Source organism: Poecilia mexicana, unplaced genomic scaffold (genome assembly GCF_051168715.1).
Source record: "Poecilia mexicana isolate PSO_F unplaced genomic scaffold, ASM5116871v1 scaffold_18, whole genome shotgun sequence".
NCBI lineage: Eukaryota > Metazoa > Chordata > Actinopteri > Cyprinodontiformes > Poeciliidae > Poecilia > Poecilia mexicana.
Window position 1 is genome coordinate 26,461,999 of NW_028263387.1, and position 21,432 is coordinate 26,483,430.

Here is a 21,432-nt window from a genome sequence, read left to right on the forward strand (position 1 = left end):
GTGAGACTCATGATGAGTGAGGCTCATGATGAGTGAGGCTCCTCTACAGAATGTTAACTTTTTTCTCAGAATTCTGAATTTAATCTTCTGAGATCAAAAGTCAGAATTCTGAATAAAAAATGTCTGAATTTCTTTTTTTCATCAGTGGCCCTAATCTTGGTATGACTGAGCATAAATACCTGCTGTGTGAATGTAGCTTAACATAAATAATCTCTGGTTTCCGTGTTTTACACGTGGAAACACATCAGCCTGAGGTGAGATGAGTGAAGTGCGGTGAGTTTCAGCCTCACCGTCAGTAGAACGGAGACTGGGAGTTGAAGTAGAGCCGCTGGGCTTGGGACGCAGCGGGGGAGAAGGCGGAGAGAGAGGGCAGGGGGGAGATGGGGAAGGGCGACGGCGGAGGAGGAGGAGGAGCGGGCAGGCAGGGCGTGAAGGTGCGGCCGCCGCAGCTCAGGAGGCTGGGACTGCAGTCGGACGGCGACATGGCGAGCGGAGGAGAGAGGCTGCTGGGAGAGTCAAAGGAAGCTCCGGTCAGGATGGACGAATCTGGACGGAAACACAGGAGGTTGGGAATGAGACGCAACGTTCTGGACAAAACTTCACATCGTTACTGCAGCAAGTTTAAATCATCTGAGGTTCACCAGATTAACAACTTCTAATCAATTAGCATGGAATGATCAACTTCCAGAAAACCGAAAAACAGCTGAAACCCTGAGTTCCTTTAAATCAAGACTGTTAGATTTACCTTTGATTATAGGTAAATGAAACATTGATCAACATATCTGATTTGTTTTGCTCAAAGTTTTTATGATGTAAAGAACTTTAAATCAACCTGACAATAATAAAAGGAAGGGAAACAAACAGTTTAGTGGGAACAAAATCCAGATGAAACCATTTTCCTCATGAGAGATTCCTCTTCTTCTGCAGCAGGAGGATTCAGTCATGAAGACATCAAGGAGAGGAGATGAAGCAGAAATAAATTTATTTAAAATAAACCCGATAAGGACATTTTTTATCAGAACCAAAGATATTCAGGCTCCTGTGGAGCAGAGGGGATAAAACATTCATGCAGTCTGAGAGTTTGATAAAAAATCCCCCCCTGGATGAAACTCCTGCTGCTCTCCTCACTTCCCTCCCCTGTAATTAAGCTGGTTCTGGTTGCCGGGTTCTGGTCCAGAATTCTCTAAACTCTTTAGATTGGAGCAGCTTTCTCCAGCTCTGACCCATTGTTCCTCTTTGTCTCGGTTTCCATTTCATGCTGATGTCTGAACTTCATTGGTTCTGGATTAATGGACCGGTCCGGCTCCAGCGCAGAAACGCCAAAGTCTGATTTATTCATAGAAAGATGCAAAGAAATAAAAATCTAAGATCTGACCAAACCTGAACCTCACATTTCAGACCTGCTGGTTCAGAAAGAAAAAACAGAAAAAAAGATTTTTGAACTAAAAATGTTGCGCATTTTGTTGACAAAAGAACTTAGCTTAGTTTTAACATTTAAAAAAAATCTATAATATAGTTTTTGGTTACAATTCAAATAATTAAAGACAATGCCATTACTTCAATTAAACATTTTAATTCTGTCCCAACACTAACTAAACCATAAAAGTCGAACAAGTTGCAGGCCTGACTGAAGACGTTTTAAATCCATACTGACATTTTGCTACAAGCTGCTTTGATGGTGAATTAGCTTTGACTTGCAGAAAAGCCAAAGTTTCAGTGAAATGGAAAATGTCATTTGGATTATTGAACTGAATGCAAAGTTTCATGAGAAAATCTTTCAAAAGTAATTTTGGTTCTTAATGCTCAGAGCTGGCGGATAGGAAGAAACACTGGTTACCAACGGTTACCAACGGTTACCACAGAAACCCAAACAGATGCTGCCTCCAAACAGAAACCAACTTAACCCAAAACAGCAGACAAGTTCAGGCCAGTTTGTAAACTAAACTAGCTAAAGAAGCAACACTGGACGTCTGAAAGGTTCCCCAGGTTCCAGGAGACGATCATTGAAAAGTCTGGAATATTTAAAATGAATCATTAAAAAATTTGGAATATCTAACTGGCTCCGGTTGTCAGAGTTTTCGTCTGAATCAGAGCTGCAGCCGCTCCACTGGCCGCCAACATGGCCGCTCTGTCAGCCTGCTCTCCAGACTATCAAGGTTTTCTCTTCCAGCCTCGTCGCTCCTTCAGGGTTCAGATGATTTGCTGTGTGACTTGGTAAATCAATGTTCCGGTCTGAGCTGCTGGGACCTAAACAGATGATGGAGGCTGAACCTCCATCAGCAGCTGAACCTCCATCAGCAGCTGAACCTCCATCAGCAGCTGAACCTCCATCAGCAGCTGAACCTCCATCAGCAGCAGCTGAACCTCCATCAGCAGCTGAACCTCCATCAGCAGCTGAACCTCCAGCAGCAGCTGAACCTCCAGCAGCAGCTGAACCTCCAGCAGCAGCAGCTGAACCTCCATCAGCAGCAGCTGAACCTCCATCAGCAGCTGAACCTCCATCAGCAGCTGAACCTCCATCAGCAGCAGCTGAACCTCCATCAGCAGCTGAACCTCCATCAGCAGCTGAACCTCCATCAGCAGCAGCTGAACCTCCATCAGCAGCAGCTGAACCTCCATCAGCAGCTGAACCTCCATCAGCAGCTGAACCTCCATCAGCAGCTGAACCTCCATCAGCAGCTGAACCTCCATCAGCAGCTGAACCTCCAGCAGCAGCTGAACCTCCAGCAGCAGCTGAACCTCCAGCAGCAGCTGAACCTCCATCAGCAGCTGAACCTCCATCAGCAGCAGCTGAACCTCCATCAGCAGCTGAACCTCCAGCAGCAGCTGAACCTCCAGCAGCAGCTGAACCTCCATCAGCAGCTGAACCTCCATCAGCAGCAGCTGAACCTCCAGCAGCAGCTGAACCTCCATCAGCAGCAGCTGAACCTCCATCAGCAGCTGAACCTCCATCAGCAGCTGAACCTCCATCAGCAGCTGAACCTCCATCAGCAGCTGAACCTCCATCAGCAGCAGCTGAACCTCCAGCAGCAGCTGAACCTCCAGCAGCAGCAGCTGAACCTCCATCAGCAGCTGAACCTCCATCAGCAGCAGCTGAACCTCCATCAGCAGCTGAACCTCCATCAGCAGCAGCTGAACCTCCATCAGCAGCTGAACCTCCATCAGCAGCAGCTGAACCTCCATCAGCAGCAGCTGAACCTCCATCAGCAGCTGAACCTCCATCAGCAGCTGAACCTCCATCAGCAGCTGAACCTCCATCAGCAGCTGAACCTCCAGCAGCAGCTGAACCTCCAGCAGCAGCTGAACCTCCAGCAGCAGCTGAACCTCCATCAGCAGCTGAACCTCCATCAGCAGCAGCTGAACCTCCAGCAGCAGCTGAACCTCCATCAGCAGCAGCTGAACCTCCATCAGCAGCAGCTGAACCTCCATCAGCAGCTGAACCTCCATCAGCAGCTGAACCTCCATCAGCAGCTGAACCTCCATCAGCAGCAGCTGAACCTCCATCAGCAGCAGCTGAACCTCCATCAGCAGCTGAACCTCCATCAGCAGCTGAACCTCCATCAGCAGCTGAACCTCCATCAGCAGCTGAACCTCCAGCAGCAGCTGAACCTCCAGCAGCAGCTGAACCTCCATCAGCAGCTGAACCTCCATCAGCAGCAGCTGAACCTCCAGCAGCAGCTGAACCTCCATCAGCAGCTGAACCTCCAGCAGCAGCTGAACCTCCATCAGCAGCTGAACCTCCATCAGCAGCTGAACCTCCATCAGCAGCTGAACCTCCATCAGCAGCTGAACCTCCATCAGCAGCTGAACCTCCATCAGCAGCTGAACCTCCATCAGCAGCTGAACCTCCAGCAGCAGCTGAACCTCCATCAGCAGCTGAACCTCCATCAGCAGCTGAACCTCCATCAGCAGCAGCTGAACCTCCATCAGCAGCTGAACCTCCATCAGCAGCTGAACCTCCAGCAGCAGCTGAACCTCCATCAGCAGCTGAACCTCCATCAGCAGTGAGTTGCAGGTTGTTATCACCTCATCATAAAAACTAAAGGGTCACCGTTGACGATGCTCTGCTCCATCCATAAATCATGCAGCTGCTGTCAGACACAGGCTGCATATCTCTGCATACATTAGAGAGCCGGTGCCACGCCCTGCTGGCCTTTTAACAAACTGGAGGAAGTGACACGTGGAGAGCAGCCAGAGTTACGTCCAACACAGCTGCAGACTGGAATCAGCTCCATCAGCCGGCCGTGACTCACTGATCAACTCTGATCCAAACCTCAGAAGAAACAGCTCAGCTGAGGAATGATGGGACTGAAGTCTGTCATTTTAAACATTTCTGTTGTTTTGATCAAATCAGGAAGAAATGTTTGATGAAAGCAGAGATCAGTTCAATTCAGAACTACTCTATTGATCCCAGATGAAAATTAAATGTCATATTATTCAGAGTTGTTGTAGACACTGATGACTGTGGACAGGAAGAGGCTCCTATAGCAGTCTGTATTACAGCGTAACTGTAGAAGCCTCTGACTGAACACAATCTATATAATTTCATTTCTTTTTTATTCCACTTTCTCTTTAAAACTAATATAAACAGGACTAAAACTGGCTCAGTAAAGAAATGCTTCTGTCTTCCCTATTGAATATTTATATTTCCTTCCTGTTTGTGTCTCTGAGCCTCAGATTTCCCAGCCAATCAAGCGGCTCCATGTCAGTAGCCCAACATGGAGACTGCGGTGTGAGTGAGACGTTACCCAGGTTCCACAGCGTGGTCTGGGCAGCCAGCTCCTTGGCGTCGTCCAGCAGCACACACAGCTTATCAGGGATGTAGGTGGCTCGCGTGGACGGCAGCACCACCTACACACACACACACACACACACACAGACACACACACACACACACACACACACACACACACACACACACACACACACACACACACACACACACACACACACACACAGACACACACACACACACACACACACACAGAGAGAGAGAGGAATGAAGAATATGGCCTGGGGTTTCTGTTGTGAAGGTCGGTGCTGTCAGGTTCTGCTGCTGCTGCTTGTTTCTGTAAAAGTGAAGCTTCCTGAGGCTCTGAGCAGCCGCAGGTGAAGCAGGTGAAGCCAAACCAGATGTTTCCGTTTCACAGCGCTGAACAGCTGCTCTCTGGGCCCCGATGCTTCAGAACAGCTGATCATTAAAGATACGGTTCAGTTCAAGATGCTGGCTCTTCAGTAAGTGGGTCAAATCCTGAACTACAGGCTGCTGAGTAAATATCAAGGTGTGAGAGACGCTACCAGCTCAGTGTGTGTGTGTGTGTGTGTGTGTGTGTGTGTGTGTGTGTGTGTGTGTGGACCTTGTAGATGAGCAGCAGCTTCCCGTCCTGACCCGGGGTGGAGTACAGGTGGTACTCGGGTGGAGACCAGCAGTTCTTGTGGCAGTGGTACTCCAGCAGGCTGACGGCCGAGCCGATCTGGCTCTGCTTCAGGGCGAGCAGACTGATGGGCGTCAGGGGGGTGCAGGGCAGCAGGGGGAACATGAAGCGCTCTGGGTCCTCTGAACCACACACACACACACACACACACACACACACACACACACACACACACACACACACGCACACACACACACACGCGCGCACACACACACACACACACACACACACACACACACACACACACACACAGGTTCTAGATAAAAAACATTCTGATGGACGAAATCTTGAAGGTGTGAGAACAAAACGGTTCACATGATCAAAATGTTCATGTAAGAATTTAACAAATCTAGTAGTCTTCCTTCAGCCAGCTAACTGGCAGTGTGCAGTGACACAGAGGGGAGGGGCAGAGCTGCCTTTCTTTACTTTATGGCTCAACATAAAGCAGTTGTGTCATAAAGTAATTTTGTTATTTTTAACTAATTGCATCAGAGTGAACGATCAGAAACTATAAAACATTTTTTCCCTTTCCTGACTGTTCGGCTCTGAACGGCAGACTGCTGACTCAACAGTCTGACCTTTTCCTACATTTTGTTTTGTTTTAGTAAAACATCCAGGTCACACTAAACTGATTCCTGTACATCTTCAAAACGGAGTCAGACTGGAGGATACTGGTTTCCATGGAAACGTTGGCAGACAACAAGAAGGCTGGATAGATGATAATAGAGGTTCTCTGTTTTACTCTATTTTATCAAATTATATCCAGCTTTATCCAATCTTATCCAGTTGAATCCAGTATTTTTTTAAGTTTTATCCAATTTTATCTTGTTTTATTGTGTTTTGATAGACAGTAAAATATGATGCTACGGAGAGTTTTAAAAGTAAACAGAGTAATATTTTAAATTACTTGGTGTGATATCACATCAGCTCCTAACAGAGCATTTAAACGAACGCCGACACCATGAAGATGAGAATAAACTGGTCTGAACGCTTGTTGTGAAATCATTTTAGGATAAAAATGTAAGTTAATGTCAGATGGAGAGCTAGCAGGTTGTTTTAGTTCAGTTTATTTATGTTCCACATCACCTCGAGACAATTTGCAAAAACCAACAAAAACAGAGCAGAGCTTTCTAACAAGCAGCAGCTGAATGTGTGTGTTATTGTCCAGAATGTCTCATTTCCGTGTCATAAAGCCTCACTGAGAGCCTGACGACCCGATTCTGCACCGGGCCGATCATTAAACCCAGAGCCTGCAGCTTGTTGCAACATTTCATCATTTCCTCCATGCTGTTCTCAAACAATCCAGACATTTTGTTTTGTATTTTGTAAAGTGAGGAGAAGCTCAGCTGGAGCTGCTGTAGCGGCAGTGGGAGGGGAACTGGGATGAACTGGTACCAGAACCGACCCGCTGAATCACCTGACTCACTGTAACCTGGACGCTCTGTGCTCCGCCAGTGATGATATGAGCATCAGTGAATATTATGTCGCTGCCCTTGTTATGACTGGCTTTTATGTCCGACAGCTTAAAGCAATAAAGCTGCAGAACACATTTACAATCTTTCTAATCATCTCAACGAGACCAGAGCAATTTGGATGCTAAACAGCTATAAATAATATTTTAATGTCTTTTTTCTGGTAGAAAATATAAAAGGCGCCAGGCCCCTGAAAGGCCCTGAGTGAAGGGAAGAGGCTTCATGTTCCTGTCCTGATGTTTGTGACGTTGTTAACTCTCTGATCCCTGTTGAGGCTAAGCGTGTGTTGAAGCTACAGCTCCTCTGATTAACGATGCTCTTCATCATCTCATCTCGTCTCTTCATTAAGGCACCATGATGGAGTGACTGACTTCCTCTTCAGAGGGTTTTACCCAGAAAACCTTAGCTCAGCAGCCCAGATTACCCACAATGCTCTCTGGTAACTGAACCTGACATCCTGAATTATCACTATTAGCGGTTAGGAGACAAAACATAACTAAGTGCTGCTGATCAGCCCCATCAGTGTAAAACACCTTAATGGTCCTGATTAGATGGAAATGAATGCTGCTCTCTGCTTTGGTCTTATTTATGAAACTAATTAGTGTTCAAGTTGTTGTGCAACACATGATGCGTGTTTGTTTGAGAAACGCTTTGAAGTTGTTTGGGTAATTATGTCCCTCGTTGCTCCCCATAGAGGGCTCATCTCCAGGACAACCAGACGTGGACGGGTTCACGTGTGTAATGAGTGAGACAGGCTCTCCCTGTCATTGTTTAGAGCAGATTAAGCAAATACTCACTCACTTCCTGCCCTGGCAGCCATGTTGTTTGTTTATGTTTGGCTCCATGATTTGTGGAGCGCCTTGAGCTTGGAAGTAAAACCGTCAGACTGGGAATATTTAAAGCTTCAAGCTGAATCAACCTCTGCAGTAAAGTCTGGAGCTCAGGTTCACTTCCTGCTTTAACTAAATGTGAACAAGCTGAACTCACTTTAATTAAATATAACTCCATTCACTCCCTCGCTTCCAGGCGGCTTCAGCATCACTAAGTTGGTTTTATTTAGATTTTTTCTGCTCCTGCTCTGCCTCACAACTGATCAGATGTTTTGGTGAATTTAAACGGCTTCCTGTGTCTGACTTGGTTTCAGCTACAGCAATGAAAGTAAAGGGACTTTTCCTTTAAGGGTTTTCCATTCAACTCTAACTGTGCTGTGGTTTAAACTCTCTAAAATCAACTAATCAATTGACCAAACGTCTGACCAACCAATCAACAAACCCACTGACTGAAACATCGGCCAGACCACCAACCAATAATCTAAACTGACCAGCATCAAAATCAGCTGCAGACCCACCTAACGGTTCAACCAACTGACTGAACAACCATCAGACCAACTAAACCAGTAACCATCAGACCAACTAAACCAGTAACCATCAGACCACCTAAACCAGTAACCATCAAACCAACTAAACCAGTAACCATCAAACCAACTAAACCAGTAACCATCAGACCAACTAAACCAGTAACCATCAAACCAACTAAACCAGTAACCATCAGACCAACTAAACCAGTAACCATCAGATCAACTAAACCAGTAACTAAACCAGTAACCATCAGATCAACTAAACCAGTAACTAAACCAGTAACCATCAGACCAACTAAACCAGTAACCATCAAACCAACTAAACCAGTAACCATCAAACCAACTAAACCAGTAACCATCAGACCAACTAAACCAGTAACCATCAAACCAACTAAACCAGTAACCATCAGACCAACTAAACCAGTAACCATCAGACCACCTAAACCAGTAACCATCAGATCAACTAAACCAGTAACTAAACCAGTAACCATCAGACCAACTAAACCAGTAACCATCAAACCAACTAAACCAGTAACCATCAGACCAACTAAACCAGTAACCATCAGATCAACTAAACCAGTAACTAAACCAGTAACCATCAGATCAACTAAACCAGTAACTAAACCAGTAACCATCAGATCAACTAAACCAGTAACTAAACCAGTAACCATCAGACCAACTAAACCAGTAACCATCAAACCAACTAAACCAGTAACCATCAGACCAACTAAACCAGTAACCATCAAACCAACTAAACCAGTAACCATCAGACCAACTAAACCAGTAACCATCAAACCAACTAAACCAGTAACCATCAGACCACCTAAACCAGTAACCATCAGATCAACTAAACCAGTAACTAAACCAGTAACTAAACCAGTAACCATCAGACCAACTAAACCAGTAACCATCAGACCACCTAAACCAGTAACCATCAGATCAACTAAACCAGTAACTAAACCAGTAACTAAACCAGTAACCATCAGACCAACTAAACCAGTAACCATCAAACCAACTAAACCAGTAACCATCAGACCAACTAAACCAGTAACCATCAAACCAACTAAACCAGTAACCATCAAACCAACTAAACCAGTAACCATCAGACCAACTAAACCAGTAACTAAACCAGTAACCATCAGACCAACTAAACCAGTAACCATCAGACCAACTAAACCAGTAACCATCAGACCAACTAAACCAGTAACTAAACCAGTAACCATCAGACCAACTAAACCAGTAACCATCAGACCAACTAAACCAGTAACCATCAGACCAACTAAACCAGTAACTAAACCAGTAACCATCAGACCACCTAAACTGAAGGTTTTCTGAACACAGATTTCAGCAGGTCTCTTGGCTCTCATCATGCCTTCTGTAAACTCGATGAATCCATCGCTCAGCCTTTGCTCCCCTGCTGTGAACAATAAATACATTTTCCTGATTGTTGTTTTTCTCATTCTGGAGTTGCTGAGTTCCACTTGCAACGAGCTGCAGACCAGATTTATTGGAAAAAGGATCTTTTGTTTCAGTGTTTTCATAATCACTCATCACTATTCCATCTCTCCTTCCTGCTATATGTGCTCTACCCACATCCTGCCATGAATCATTTATGGCTCGTTTGTGGGAGAGGTCATTTTAAAACTTTTATTTACAGGAAATATCTGCAGGCGTCGTGGAAAAGGAACGCAGCTTCACAGTTGGATTAATACAGAGTGTTTGTAACCTTTATCCTGAAAACCACAGCCTGCACTTAAAGACAAAGTGGACGTTTGAGGACGTCTCTGCAGAGACACCTTGAGGGTGAAGAAGGTTTTAATATCGGAGAAGCAACGCGGAGCACGACTGGGCTCTCAGGAGAGGAAACATGGACGTCCGTGTGGTCAGGCTGAAGGGAAGCCTGGGGTGTTTAGCTTGGTAAGAGGCCCTGGCTGCTCAGAAACACAAAGGTCAGAATCTCAAGTCAGAGAATTCAACTCCTCAAACTAAAAGATCAAATCCATCCTGGTTTGTTTATATCTGACATAAAAGCAGTTTTAGGAAATAAAATAAAGTTTAAAAGTGGGGCTGTTTGAGAAGTTAAAAAAGGAATCTGTCTTAAAGCTGCAGAAGCTAGCATTGCGATCTCTGCTTTTGGTGGCTCAGCCAATCAGCACTAAGCACAATAAATGCAGCTCCTGGATTGGCCAGCCTGTAACATGGCTTCTAAGTGTTTCAGTTTCCCAAGCTGCATTTTAGATGTAATCTATGAAAAACAATCATCGATTAGGTGGATTTCCAGTGAATAATTTGGCATCAGGTTGCAGAGAAAATGTTAAAATGCTGAACTTTGACTAGGCATGGGGGCGGGGCTCCGCTGTAGAGGTGAACAGGTGTTTGATAAAATGAAAAGAGTTTGAACAACACAGAGGAACGAAGCGACACCAACAGCCTTCATGTGTTTAAAGCAGATGTAAAATCTAATCGTGTCTCTGGTATTTCAGGTTCTGTTCATGCCGTCCTCACCTCCTCCGTTGTAATAGGGGTTTCCCAGGCGGGTCTGCAGGGGCGTGGCTCTGAGCGAGCAGCGGCCGTCGCCGACGCCCCCCGCGGCCGTGTTTCCCAGGTAACCCCTGGTGTTGTACCTCCGCCCGGCGGCGCTCCCGTCCTTGATGCCGGCCGGCTTGGCCAGGGTGACCTCCACGGTGGCGCCGTCGATCTGCGCGCCGTTCATCAGGGTGAGGGCGGCGATGGCGTCGCTGCGGCTGCGGTAGTGGATGAAGGCGTAGTCGGTGAGCTTCTTGACGCGCTCCACGGAGCCGGGCTTGAAGCTGGAGAACTCCCGGTGGAGCGTTTCCTCCGTCGTGTCCATCATCAGGTTACGCACCTGCAGCAGGAGGACAGACGGGGTTGGCAGGCAACAGGTGGGGGTCACACTTCAGAACCACTCCTGGTGTTCTCTGTAATGACTGTCAGCCTGTGGGTGTGTTAATTTGACTGTAGGGAGACGCGTCACCCCACTGAGCTGCTCACAGAGGAAAATCAATGACTCGCGTCTCCAGGCCTCTAATTGTTTTCCACTTAAAGCTCATCTGAGGAACATTTCCAACAGCAGGAGCTGTGGGAGGCTCTCCGGTCGGGATCTTCAGCCTAAACACAGCTCTGATCTGGAGCGTAAAACACTCCCCACCGGCACGCGGGCCAGGACAATTATGGAGTTTAATGATTTTACTTACCTTTAAAAACTCTGTAAAATATCTGAATTTATGGTGATTTTTCTCTAATTAATCCCAACATTGCCGTCATGTCAGCAGGCGGAAACGAACAGCTGTACGTACGTAGAGGACCCGGACGCGCTGCATCACCTCCTCATCCACATCCTTCTCCGGCTCCGCCCAGTCCACCTGGATGGAGTGGCCCCACAGCTGGAAGGTTCCTGCAGGAACAACCAGAACCAGTTCACTACCAGAACACAACGATCTCTGACAGTGGAAACAAGGAGCTGCTCTGGTGTTTCTCAGCTGTTTTCCAGAATAAAAGTCAAATAAATCAGATTAAAAAGGTTTTTCTGGAAGCGTTGTGGTGTGGGCGGGGCTTCAGTCCAGGAGAAGTTCAGCTTAAACTGGATCCAGATTGGTCCATACTGGTGTTGAACCCAAACCCAGTTTGCCCCAAAGGTTCTTCACAATGATCCAAGTCAGATGAGAAACAATAAGCTGTTGGATGATGGGGTGTACTTACTTTTTTAGCACATCAGTCCCTCATGTTGGCTTCAAGTTTCTTCTGTTGTTTTTGATCATTTCAGATCCATTTATTACATCCTGATGTATCAAACCCTGAGGAGTTATTGTTCATATAGTAAATGTAAACATAAAGCTCTGTGGTTTACTTTAGATTATATTATATTGTTTTACAGCCTGTCTGGACGTTAATTTAAGTGTTTATTCAGGTTCTACAGCGCTGATGCTGAGAACCGTCAGGATCTGATTTATGGATTTGACCTTTTCATAAACTCCTTACTGCGCTGCATTCACTGACACCAGGAATTCTGAGTTTCTCCTCACTAACTGGAGAAGACAATGTAACGGGAAGTAGATTCCCTCTGGATCAGGACGGCTTCTTTAACTCAGACTGACCTCAAACTCCATGACTCACCTGCTTCATCATCCTGTTCTTAAAGAGCAGATCACAACAGTGTGTCGCTGTGCTGTGCCTCCCCCTGCTGGACGCAGACAGGAAGTGACAGAGGCAGCAGTGTGGAGACGGTACCGGGTATGAGCGTCCTGCGGGCCATGGCGGCCGCCTTGTGGGACTCGTACTCCACGAAGGCGAAGCCTCGGTTGCGGCTCTTATCCATGGAGCTGGGGTAGACGATGACATCCACCACGCCATCCGTCACCTGGGAGCACACACACACACACACACACACACACACACACACACACACACACACACACGCACACACACACAAACACGCACACACACTCTGACTCATGAGGACAAGCTGTCACTTTAAATCCAGACACAGGACAGCAGCTGCTCTGAGATCAGCTGGACTGACAGGAGAGAAGCAGCAGGACATGAAACAACCTGGACAGGTGAGCCTCTGATTGGCTGATCGTTCGCATTCAGGTTGGATGAAAGTTTTTACTGTCATTTTAACACTATGACAGGAGGAGGATTTAAAGAAATACCGCAGGTCCATGAGTAGCTCAACACATTTAGTTTGAATTGAGAGTAAACTAACGGTGTGTTCCCCACCTTCTTCATCTCCTCCATGATCTCCTCCTTCTTCTTGTCTTTGGGGATGGAGCCGATGAAGAGGCGGCAGTTGTCCAGACTCACGCAGACGCCGATGAACTTCCCGGGTCGGACCTCGCAGTTGTCCAGCATCTGGATGGCCCGCTGAGCCGCTTCTCTGGACCAGAACCGACAGCGTCATTCATTAACCTGCTCAGCTAACAGGGCGGACCGACGCAGTCACAGAGCGCCACCTGTTGGTGTACATGACGAAGGCGTAGCCGCGGTTCTCTCCGCTGAACTCCATCATGAGGCGGAACTCGTAGATCTTGCCAGCCTTCTCGAACAGCGGCACCAGCTCGTCCTCGAACATGTCCCTGGGGATCTTCCCCACGAAGACCTCGCAGCCCCGCGGCGGCGCCGGCCCCTCCCAACCTGCACCGCACAACCAGGGTCAGAGGCTCATCTACCACGGATAACGGACCAGTAAAATGTGCAGAGGTCACTAAAATACCCAATATTAAATAGATACAAACCTGCAGCACCCTGCTAGTCTGGAGAGCTGCCACTGACGACTATTTCTGGTAATTGGTTATGCAATTAATCAAATATTCTGACTATTCTTCTAATATTCAGATAGCTAATCAATTACTCTGATTATTACTCAAATATTCTGAGGAATGATTTAATATTCCGACGATTAATCAAAAATGTTGGCGATGATCAATTATTCTGATGATTAATCAAATTTTCTGACAATCAGATAAAAATTCAACTCATTCTGCTGATTTTTCATAAAACCACTTAATTTTATACATTAGAAATACGTTAAAATTTAAAAGTGACACCACAGACTGCTGGACTTCCGCTGTGCCGTTTAATCTCATCATTTATCATCATAAATTTCTTGTCATGATAAAAAAATTCTGATTTATTATTTTGGAAAACTGAAAACTTTGTTTTGAAATCCCAATAAAATGAATTAAAGTTTGTTGTTGTACGGTGAGAAAATGTTGGAAACGTCAGCGCTGTAGAGTGAAGCTTTAAGCTCATTGTGTTTTATTTCCTGTTTGGACTCTGGTTTACCTGGCGGCGGGCCGCCGTACTTCCTCTGGCCGTTTTCCTGCACCATGTTGTATCCCGTCTTCTCCATCAGAGCCAGCAGAGCCATCTCCTTCGCACACGATACCCTGAAGTCGTCTCTGTTCGCCGGCAGGTCCACGTCCCCAGAGTCCCCGTCCAGGTCCTCGTCGGACGACCTGTCCCCGTCTGTCCAATGAGAAGCACCGCGGTTAGCATTCTGCAGCTCACCTGATGCAGGACAGCCTGACTGTCATGTCAAATGTTATAAGAAAGTCTAAATCATTACGAGAAAAAGACAAGAACTCTTCACAATGACCTGGAGTACAGATGAATACAGTTCAACCTCTTCTTGTTGAAATTAACTTAGATCATTTACAGAAATCCAAAAATACATTCAATCAACATGTTTGTGCTTTTACAAACTTAGTAATGTTTTCATAAATCACCAGTTGGATTTTTCATTGCAGAAAAATTCAGTTCTGGTTTCACTGGCCAAACTAAGGGAGGCTGTTTGATAAAAATATAACAATGATTTTTACAGAGCTTGTAATAGGGTTAAAATAATACTATTATTATTATTATTATTATTATTATTATATTACTACTCACCACCTGGAGTTTTCTTAGTTAATCTAAAAATATTAATAAACCTCAAACATGAAGGTTTAAGAAAGTAACAGTGAAGTTTTAGCTTTCTTAGGTAAATATCTCTATGTGAGCAAATATTGGGCAAGTAAAAGAAAAACACACATTTTCACATCTCATTGGCATTTTCATCATTTTTCAATTAAAATCAACTCAAAACTTTCATATAAACATTTCTGACATTAAAAAAACAAAACAATCAGTGACCAATATGGCCGCCCTTCTTTCAATAACAGCGATTGGCTTCCATTCAGAAAGTAACCATGTCTCCATTCAGAGTTTGTCAGCTCCAGCCTCCCAGTCTGTTCAGAGAGCTGGACTGGTTTCCTTCACTGGAAATCTCCCGTTTACGACCCGCCCACCACTTTTAATTGGGTTCAGTTCAGGTGAGGAAAGGCCCATGCTATCAGTTTTACTTCTTTCACACGTTTATTTTCTAGCAAGAGGAGGAATTGTTTGAAAAATGGACACTTCTCCCTGAACCAATGATGGAAGAAAGTGTCTAAAAACTGGCAGAAGGGTCTGGAGTTAATTTTGACCCCATCTGCATCTTCAGAAGGGTCTGGAGTTAATTTTGACCCCATCTTCAACCTGAAGAGGTCCGACCAGTTCTTCTTTAATCATACCAGCCCGTACCAGTACCCCACCTCCACCTCGTTGGCATCAGACCCAAAGTGAAGCTCTGAGCCAGTTACTGATCAACCCACGGGACCACTCTTCTGGTCTAATAAGAGTTACTCTCACTTCATCCATTAAGTCTTTGAACAATCTGTGTTTTAGTGTTGCTCCAGTTTAGACGCTCCTAATAATAACACACACCTCAATACAGGGTGTTAACCTTTTTAGGCCACATCCTCCCTAATTATACAAGAAATATCAACTGCTATGCTTAAACTCATTAAAATTTATCCAGCTTGCAATTGGGAAAAATGCCTAATAATGATGATATGGTCAAATTATTCATTTTCCTAAATATTTCACAGCCAGTGTAGAGCTGATTTAAACCAGTAGTGAGAGCTAAAATAGAAAAAGTTCAAATAATTTTTTTTCATCACAATTAAATAAACTTTCAGTATCTTTATCGTCAATTAAGCAACATTTTCACCAGCTAAACTGACATAAACAGCCATTAAAAGTTAGCTAAACATGCTAGCGGCTCATCAATATAAAGATGTGACGTTCCGAAAATTTAAGTTTGTTAAGCAAGTCAAATTATTTTCTAAAACTGTAGCAAACTACTTAAATTAATCTCTCACCGCCTCTGTGCTGTGGCATTTTCCCCTCTGAGTGAATTATTCGCCTTTTTTTGCGGTAATAAAACCTCAGGAGAGACGAGCAGAGCTCCGGTCTTTGGTCAAAACTTCGCCGGGAAGAGAAGGAAGGTTGCCTGGCAACGGGGAGAGCAGTTCAGAGCCGTTCGAGGAAGCGGAGCCTTACGCGACTTACGTTTAGCCAATCAGAGATGAGCTTTTCAGTGCGGAAGACGGCATCAGATGGGTGCGAAAATAAAATAAAATATTTTTTTTTTCATTTGCTTTACACCTGTTCTTTTACGTAGAACTCCAACAACTAATTTGACTGTAAGTTAAATTAAATTAGCTTCATAGTGTGGATCGCGAGATCCAGGAGATGTGCAAATAATAATAGAAACATTTTTAATTAGGTAATTATTTACTGAATTATTTTCCCTTTGAACAAAAAAATAAACAAAGTAAAACTAAAATAAACTTAAAGTGCCACTATATAAAACTAAAAAAAGAAGAAATTATTTAATCTGTTAAATACTTACATTAACTGAAAGAGGAACAAGAAGATAAATTTAATATCTTACACCAAATAAAAAATTTTAACAAAAACATGAGGGGACTAAAATGTTAAGTTAATAAACCTTTTTTTGCACATAAAGATGGAACAATTTTGTTCAATTGTAGTTTTGTATTATGTGATTGAGAGAGCAAGAGATGAATGGAGGATGTTTATCTCTCAAGAATAAATCAATTAAAAGGAATGGTGTATGAAACAACATTTAGAATGAGTGCAATACGAAGAAGGTGGATTTATGAGAATGTTCTGGCAAAATCCATCTGTTGAGACGTCTAAATACTGAACAAATTTAAATAAATAAACTTTTATTTAACAGGATATCCTTGATATCTATTATAAATCAAAAACAATGAAAGATTCAGTGGTGAAAACAATCAAGTCTAATTTAAGCTTCAGATTGGATTGCAGGTCAAAGTAAATCATCTCTGAGGATTCGGGTCAGGTTCCGGGTCAGTGTGTCCAATCAGGAGGCCATCCAGAGGAGGAAAGGCAGCAGAACCGCCAACAGGACCGTCCAGGTGTCCATAACCCGCAGGTAGACCAGCAGACAAGCAACCAGCACTGCCGTAACCTTGGCGACGCCTCGACTCAGCAGCAGCTTCCTCATCGTCTTACAGAACTGATGGAGACAAACCAGAGAACCGTCAGAGCCGCCATTTTGCTTTCCTCTGCGGTTTTCTATGATCCGACTGTTTTTCTTCATTCCATCTTTTCTTATGTTTGGTTCTGTTGTCACTTAAACTTCTTTAACTCATTGAACTAAAGTACAAATTTAAAGTGAAATAGGATGTTATTCCTGGAGGGAGGAATAATAATAAACAGCTCAAGTCTGCATTTAAATGCAAAATTGTATCACATAAATCCACGCTATATAGAAACAGCCACTAGATGGCGACATTGCACCATGCTGGATCCGACGCTGAGATGATTCCGTTGATTATTTAGATTTTCTCCAACCTGCTGATAGAAACACGTCTGATTGTCATTTCCCCCCTTTTTCACGACATGACAGTTGGATAGAAACCAAGCTAATGAAGGAAGTTGATGAAGTTAATGAAGTTCTCCAGCGACACTCAAAGAAAACCAAGAGAGTCTGTTTCTTGATGTCAGCAGTCGTTCCTATGGTGTGAAGATTATCCTCTGTGATTGCAGCAGCTTTGAACATTATGTTCCTGACATCCACTAAATGAATGTTTGTGTAATCCTGATGTGATTTTCCTTCTCTGCAGCCTGCCTGCAGCTCCACTGATGCAGTTTCAACCCCTGTTCTCCAGCTCCATGCAGCCTGGTTGGCTCCTTCTTAATTCCTTCTCAACTCTCAACCTCCTAATCACACAGAAAATCTGCTGAAACAATGAAGCTTTCATAGACGAGCGGTTGCTGCAATGCAAAGCTTAACCCAACCAGAGAAAGACGCTGGTCTGATCGGTGATCGCTGTTAATCTGCCACCGGGAGCAAAGGTTGCAGCTGAAGGTTAAAGTGTTGCTGGAAAACCTGAGAACCCACAAAACCGAGTCGCTTTTATTCTCCATCTGGGTTTGTAATTCCCAGTCGGAGAATGGCTGAATTTGGACTGTACTGTGAGGGTTTCCTTTGTAGCGTCACCTGGAAGGTCTGGAAGCTCATGACGGTGCCGTATCGGCAGTACATGACGAAGTGTTCGCAGTTGTACCACAGCAGGCTGTAGGCCACGTCTCCCAGCAGCTTCTCGGCCCGCCGGGCCACCTCCTCCCCCTGCAGCGCTGCACAGCTGCACATCTGAGGGGAGAACACACGTAAAACCTGGATTAATACCATCAAGAAACCTCCAGATTCATTCCAGGAATAATCCAACGTGGAACAGACTCCGGAGCAAACCCAGAACCAGAACTCCTCGTACCTTTAAATACCCTTGGTTTATGTCCAGTCAGTCAGTCAGTCAGCTGGATTCATGGATAACTAACATAAACCCTCTGTTTTCTACTGTATGACTGACTTCAGAGCTTTAAATACTGAATCAGGAAGTTGAACCAGGATCACCTTGTCCATGGGGTTGATGATTATATCGGCTCCGAAGGCGAAGTCTTCCACTGAGTCCACCCTCACGCTGCCACACTGCACACGAGAACAAGTTAGACTCAAGTCCTCCTTAACTTAAAGACATTACAAGACATTGCTATAAGAGTTAGCAGCTAACGCGACTGATGTCATCTGTTCTGGTCTGGTCGGGTCCACCAGATCAATCTATGCAAAACCAATTGATTTTGACAAAGAGTCTCACATAACGAGGACAGCAAATTAAATCATATTTAAGGGCCTAATGGGGTCCAAACACAATAAAACAGGCTGATGTGTTCATGAAATAGATGCTAAGCTGTAGGAGTGTTTTTGTTTTACACTGTAACTGCAGAGCAACACTGCCACCCACAGGTCACAAGGGAAACTGCAAGATGAACTTTAAACAAGGGAAAGGTTTAATGCTGCCAGTGTTGCTGTGAATGATGATACTATTTTAAAAATCTCTGTTCACTCTCATAGATACTTCAGAAAATAATGAAGGACAAGGAGGAAAAGAGTCCATGTCACCTTAGCCAGTACTCCCAGTATGAGTCTGGTGTTGGTGACCATCTGTTTGATCCGAAGCTGGTTAGTGGAGACAACGGGCATGATGTCAGGGATGAAATGAGCCACTCTGGAGGGGAAAATGGAGATAAAAATAAATAAAATAACAGACAGACAAGTTAAAGGAATGAAAAATAAATGTTAAAAATGAACAAAAAATGGATTGACAGGAAAATTTAAAAAAGAAAGTGAAGAAACAGAACAAAAAAGTTAAAAGTAAATTATAGAAAAGACAAATCAAGAAAGTAAAGAAAATGGTAGAAAGAGAGAAATGTAAGATTAGAAAGAGGAATAGAGAAGAATATGTCTGAAGGGCAGAATGACGTCACACAAGTAACGTGACAAAAACTAGAAATATTCAAATTCCCCATTTTTACCTCCTGACCAATCAGGGCGCAGCGTCAGACTCACCTGCCTCCTCCCAGGTAAATCCCAAAATGAGTGAAGAGAGTCCGGGGAACTTCCAGCAGGTCTCCCCTCCTGAACATCAGGTCATACCTGTTCTTCTTCTCCTCATCATCCTCCTCCTCCTCCTTCTCCTCGGGTGAAGGGTCAGCTGTTGCCGAGGAGACGAAGATCAAAGCGAGGAGCCGCAGCGGAAACATGGTGCCGGAGACGCGGGTCGCAGTGAAACTGGAGGTTTTATCCAGCCGGTGGGAGGAGCAGAGAGGAGATTAGAGTCTGATTCTGAGCGGAAATCAGAGGAATTCACCGCAGACAGGGGGCGCTGTTTGCTTGACCTTCAGAGGTCTCAGCTCTGACTGCCTGGGGTCACAAAGATAAAACAGGATAAAAACTGATCAGACCTTAGTGATATAAACAGCACATAAAGCACTTCACAGATAACTTTCAAACTAATGCCATAGAAAATCAGAAACAAACTGACAAAAACTAAATAATGTACAAGATTCATCCACTGAAAAGGAAAAAACACCAACAAAAAAAAGATTAAAAAAAAAAAAAAGCAATAAGTGCCAAAACTTTTGTTCCCCCTGCGGAATAACCACATCCTGCTGGTAAAGTTACCTCTGCAACAAATGTTTTAAAATTATTCCAGATAGATCTATATGACACCGTAACACCTGGAACAAGGTGAGCCAGGTCTCCATGGCAACCAGAAGCACTAGCAAAACGAGCAAACAGACGTGAAACAATAAAACATGCAAAATCTGCTAACAGGTGAAAAATAGCCTTACATGTAAATTTCATGGGATTTTGTAAGGGTAGAAAAAAACAATTAAAAATAAGATAAAGCAAAAAGTGTTTAACAATTAAAAACGTAAAGCAAGATGAGAACCATAAAAATGGCTGGAATGAAGTCAGAAAATACACATAAAAGACATAATGAACAAAAACAGGTGCAGAAGGAGAACAAAAACACTTCAGTTAGGAATTAGAAACTACAAGTTTTCTGGTCCAACATCAGTGTCTGACCTCACAAATGCTCAATGGTCAATGATTCCCACAAAGAAACTAATAACCTTTATGGAGATCCTGGAGATCTGAAGCTGTTTTGGGCTGCCAGCGTTTCAGGCTCTGCAGATGAAGAACGGGACGTCTTCATCACTGACCCAACCCTGCTCTGGGTCTCCATCCTCCTTCTCAGCCAGCAGGGGGCGGCAGGCTCCAAGGAGCCCAACGAAAAGAATCAGGCCAAATAAATAATGTAAGAACTTACTTCATTATTATACACAGATGAGCTTTTGTCCGTTTTTAATTGTTTATAAAGTTTATTTTTAATCTATTTTGCTTACATAATAATAACCTTACTGATGTCATCATGTTTATTTAAAGCTCAAACGTATTCTGGTGAACAAAAGTCAACAGGCGACCAAAGACCTACAGAACCAATAAACATAAATAAGAGAACAGAATTAATAAACACAGCGGATTAAAATAGTTTCCATTCATTTCTTCTCACACAGGGAAGTAAAGGAATATTTGATCTGAAGAAAATCTGCTTTTAGTTTCATTTGATTGAATCTGGCAGGTCAACAACTGTTTCCACTTTTCTCAGCAGCCAGAGGAAATAATCTTTCATGACATTACAGCAACCAAACTCTGATAACAGCAGAGCAGCTAAACTAAAATGAGTTCAATGGAGAAAAAAAAAAACGTCAAGCAATTTTCAGTCAAACAACTTGGAAAGAAAAGTCCTGACAGCTTTTTAATTTATTTTAATGACTTTCCTTTAATCATCTTAGTGATAATTTTGAAGACATTTTCATATTTTAATATGTAAGTGAAAATAAGTTAAAGATTTATAGAATGAAAATCAAAGATGAGTAAATTTGT

At 43.9% G+C, this 21,432-nt stretch overlaps 2 protein-coding genes across 2 annotated transcripts; both read right to left on the minus strand.

The window, feature by feature from the left end:
* Nucleotides 1–283: 283 nt before the first annotated feature.
* On the minus strand, nucleotides 284–14,247 carry rbm46 (RNA binding motif protein 46). The gene is made up of 9 exons (XM_088015932.1): nucleotides 14,070–14,247; nucleotides 13,238–13,418; nucleotides 13,005–13,161; nucleotides 12,513–12,642; nucleotides 11,582–11,679; nucleotides 10,770–11,130; nucleotides 5,358–5,557; nucleotides 4,749–4,851; nucleotides 284–546 (listed from the first exon to the last, which is right to left on the minus strand). The coding sequence occupies exons 1-9, from the start codon at nucleotides 14,152–14,154 to the stop codon at nucleotides 293–295; spliced, it is 1,569 nt and encodes a 522-aa protein (XP_087872058.1). The 5' UTR covers nucleotides 14,155–14,247; the 3' UTR covers nucleotides 284–292.
* Nucleotides 14,248–16,548: 2,301 nt separating this feature from the next.
* On the minus strand, nucleotides 16,549–21,217 carry lratb.2 (lecithin retinol acyltransferase b, tandem duplicate 2). The gene is made up of 5 exons (XM_014976807.2): nucleotides 19,549–21,217; nucleotides 19,102–19,207; nucleotides 18,556–18,630; nucleotides 18,142–18,294; nucleotides 16,549–17,154 (listed from the first exon to the last, which is right to left on the minus strand). Exons 1-5 carry the CDS (start codon nucleotides 19,740–19,742, stop codon nucleotides 16,999–17,001), a joined length of 684 nt encoding a protein of 227 aa, XP_014832293.2. The 5' UTR covers nucleotides 19,743–21,217; the 3' UTR covers nucleotides 16,549–16,998.
* Between the last annotated feature and the right edge of the window lie 215 nt (nucleotides 21,218–21,432).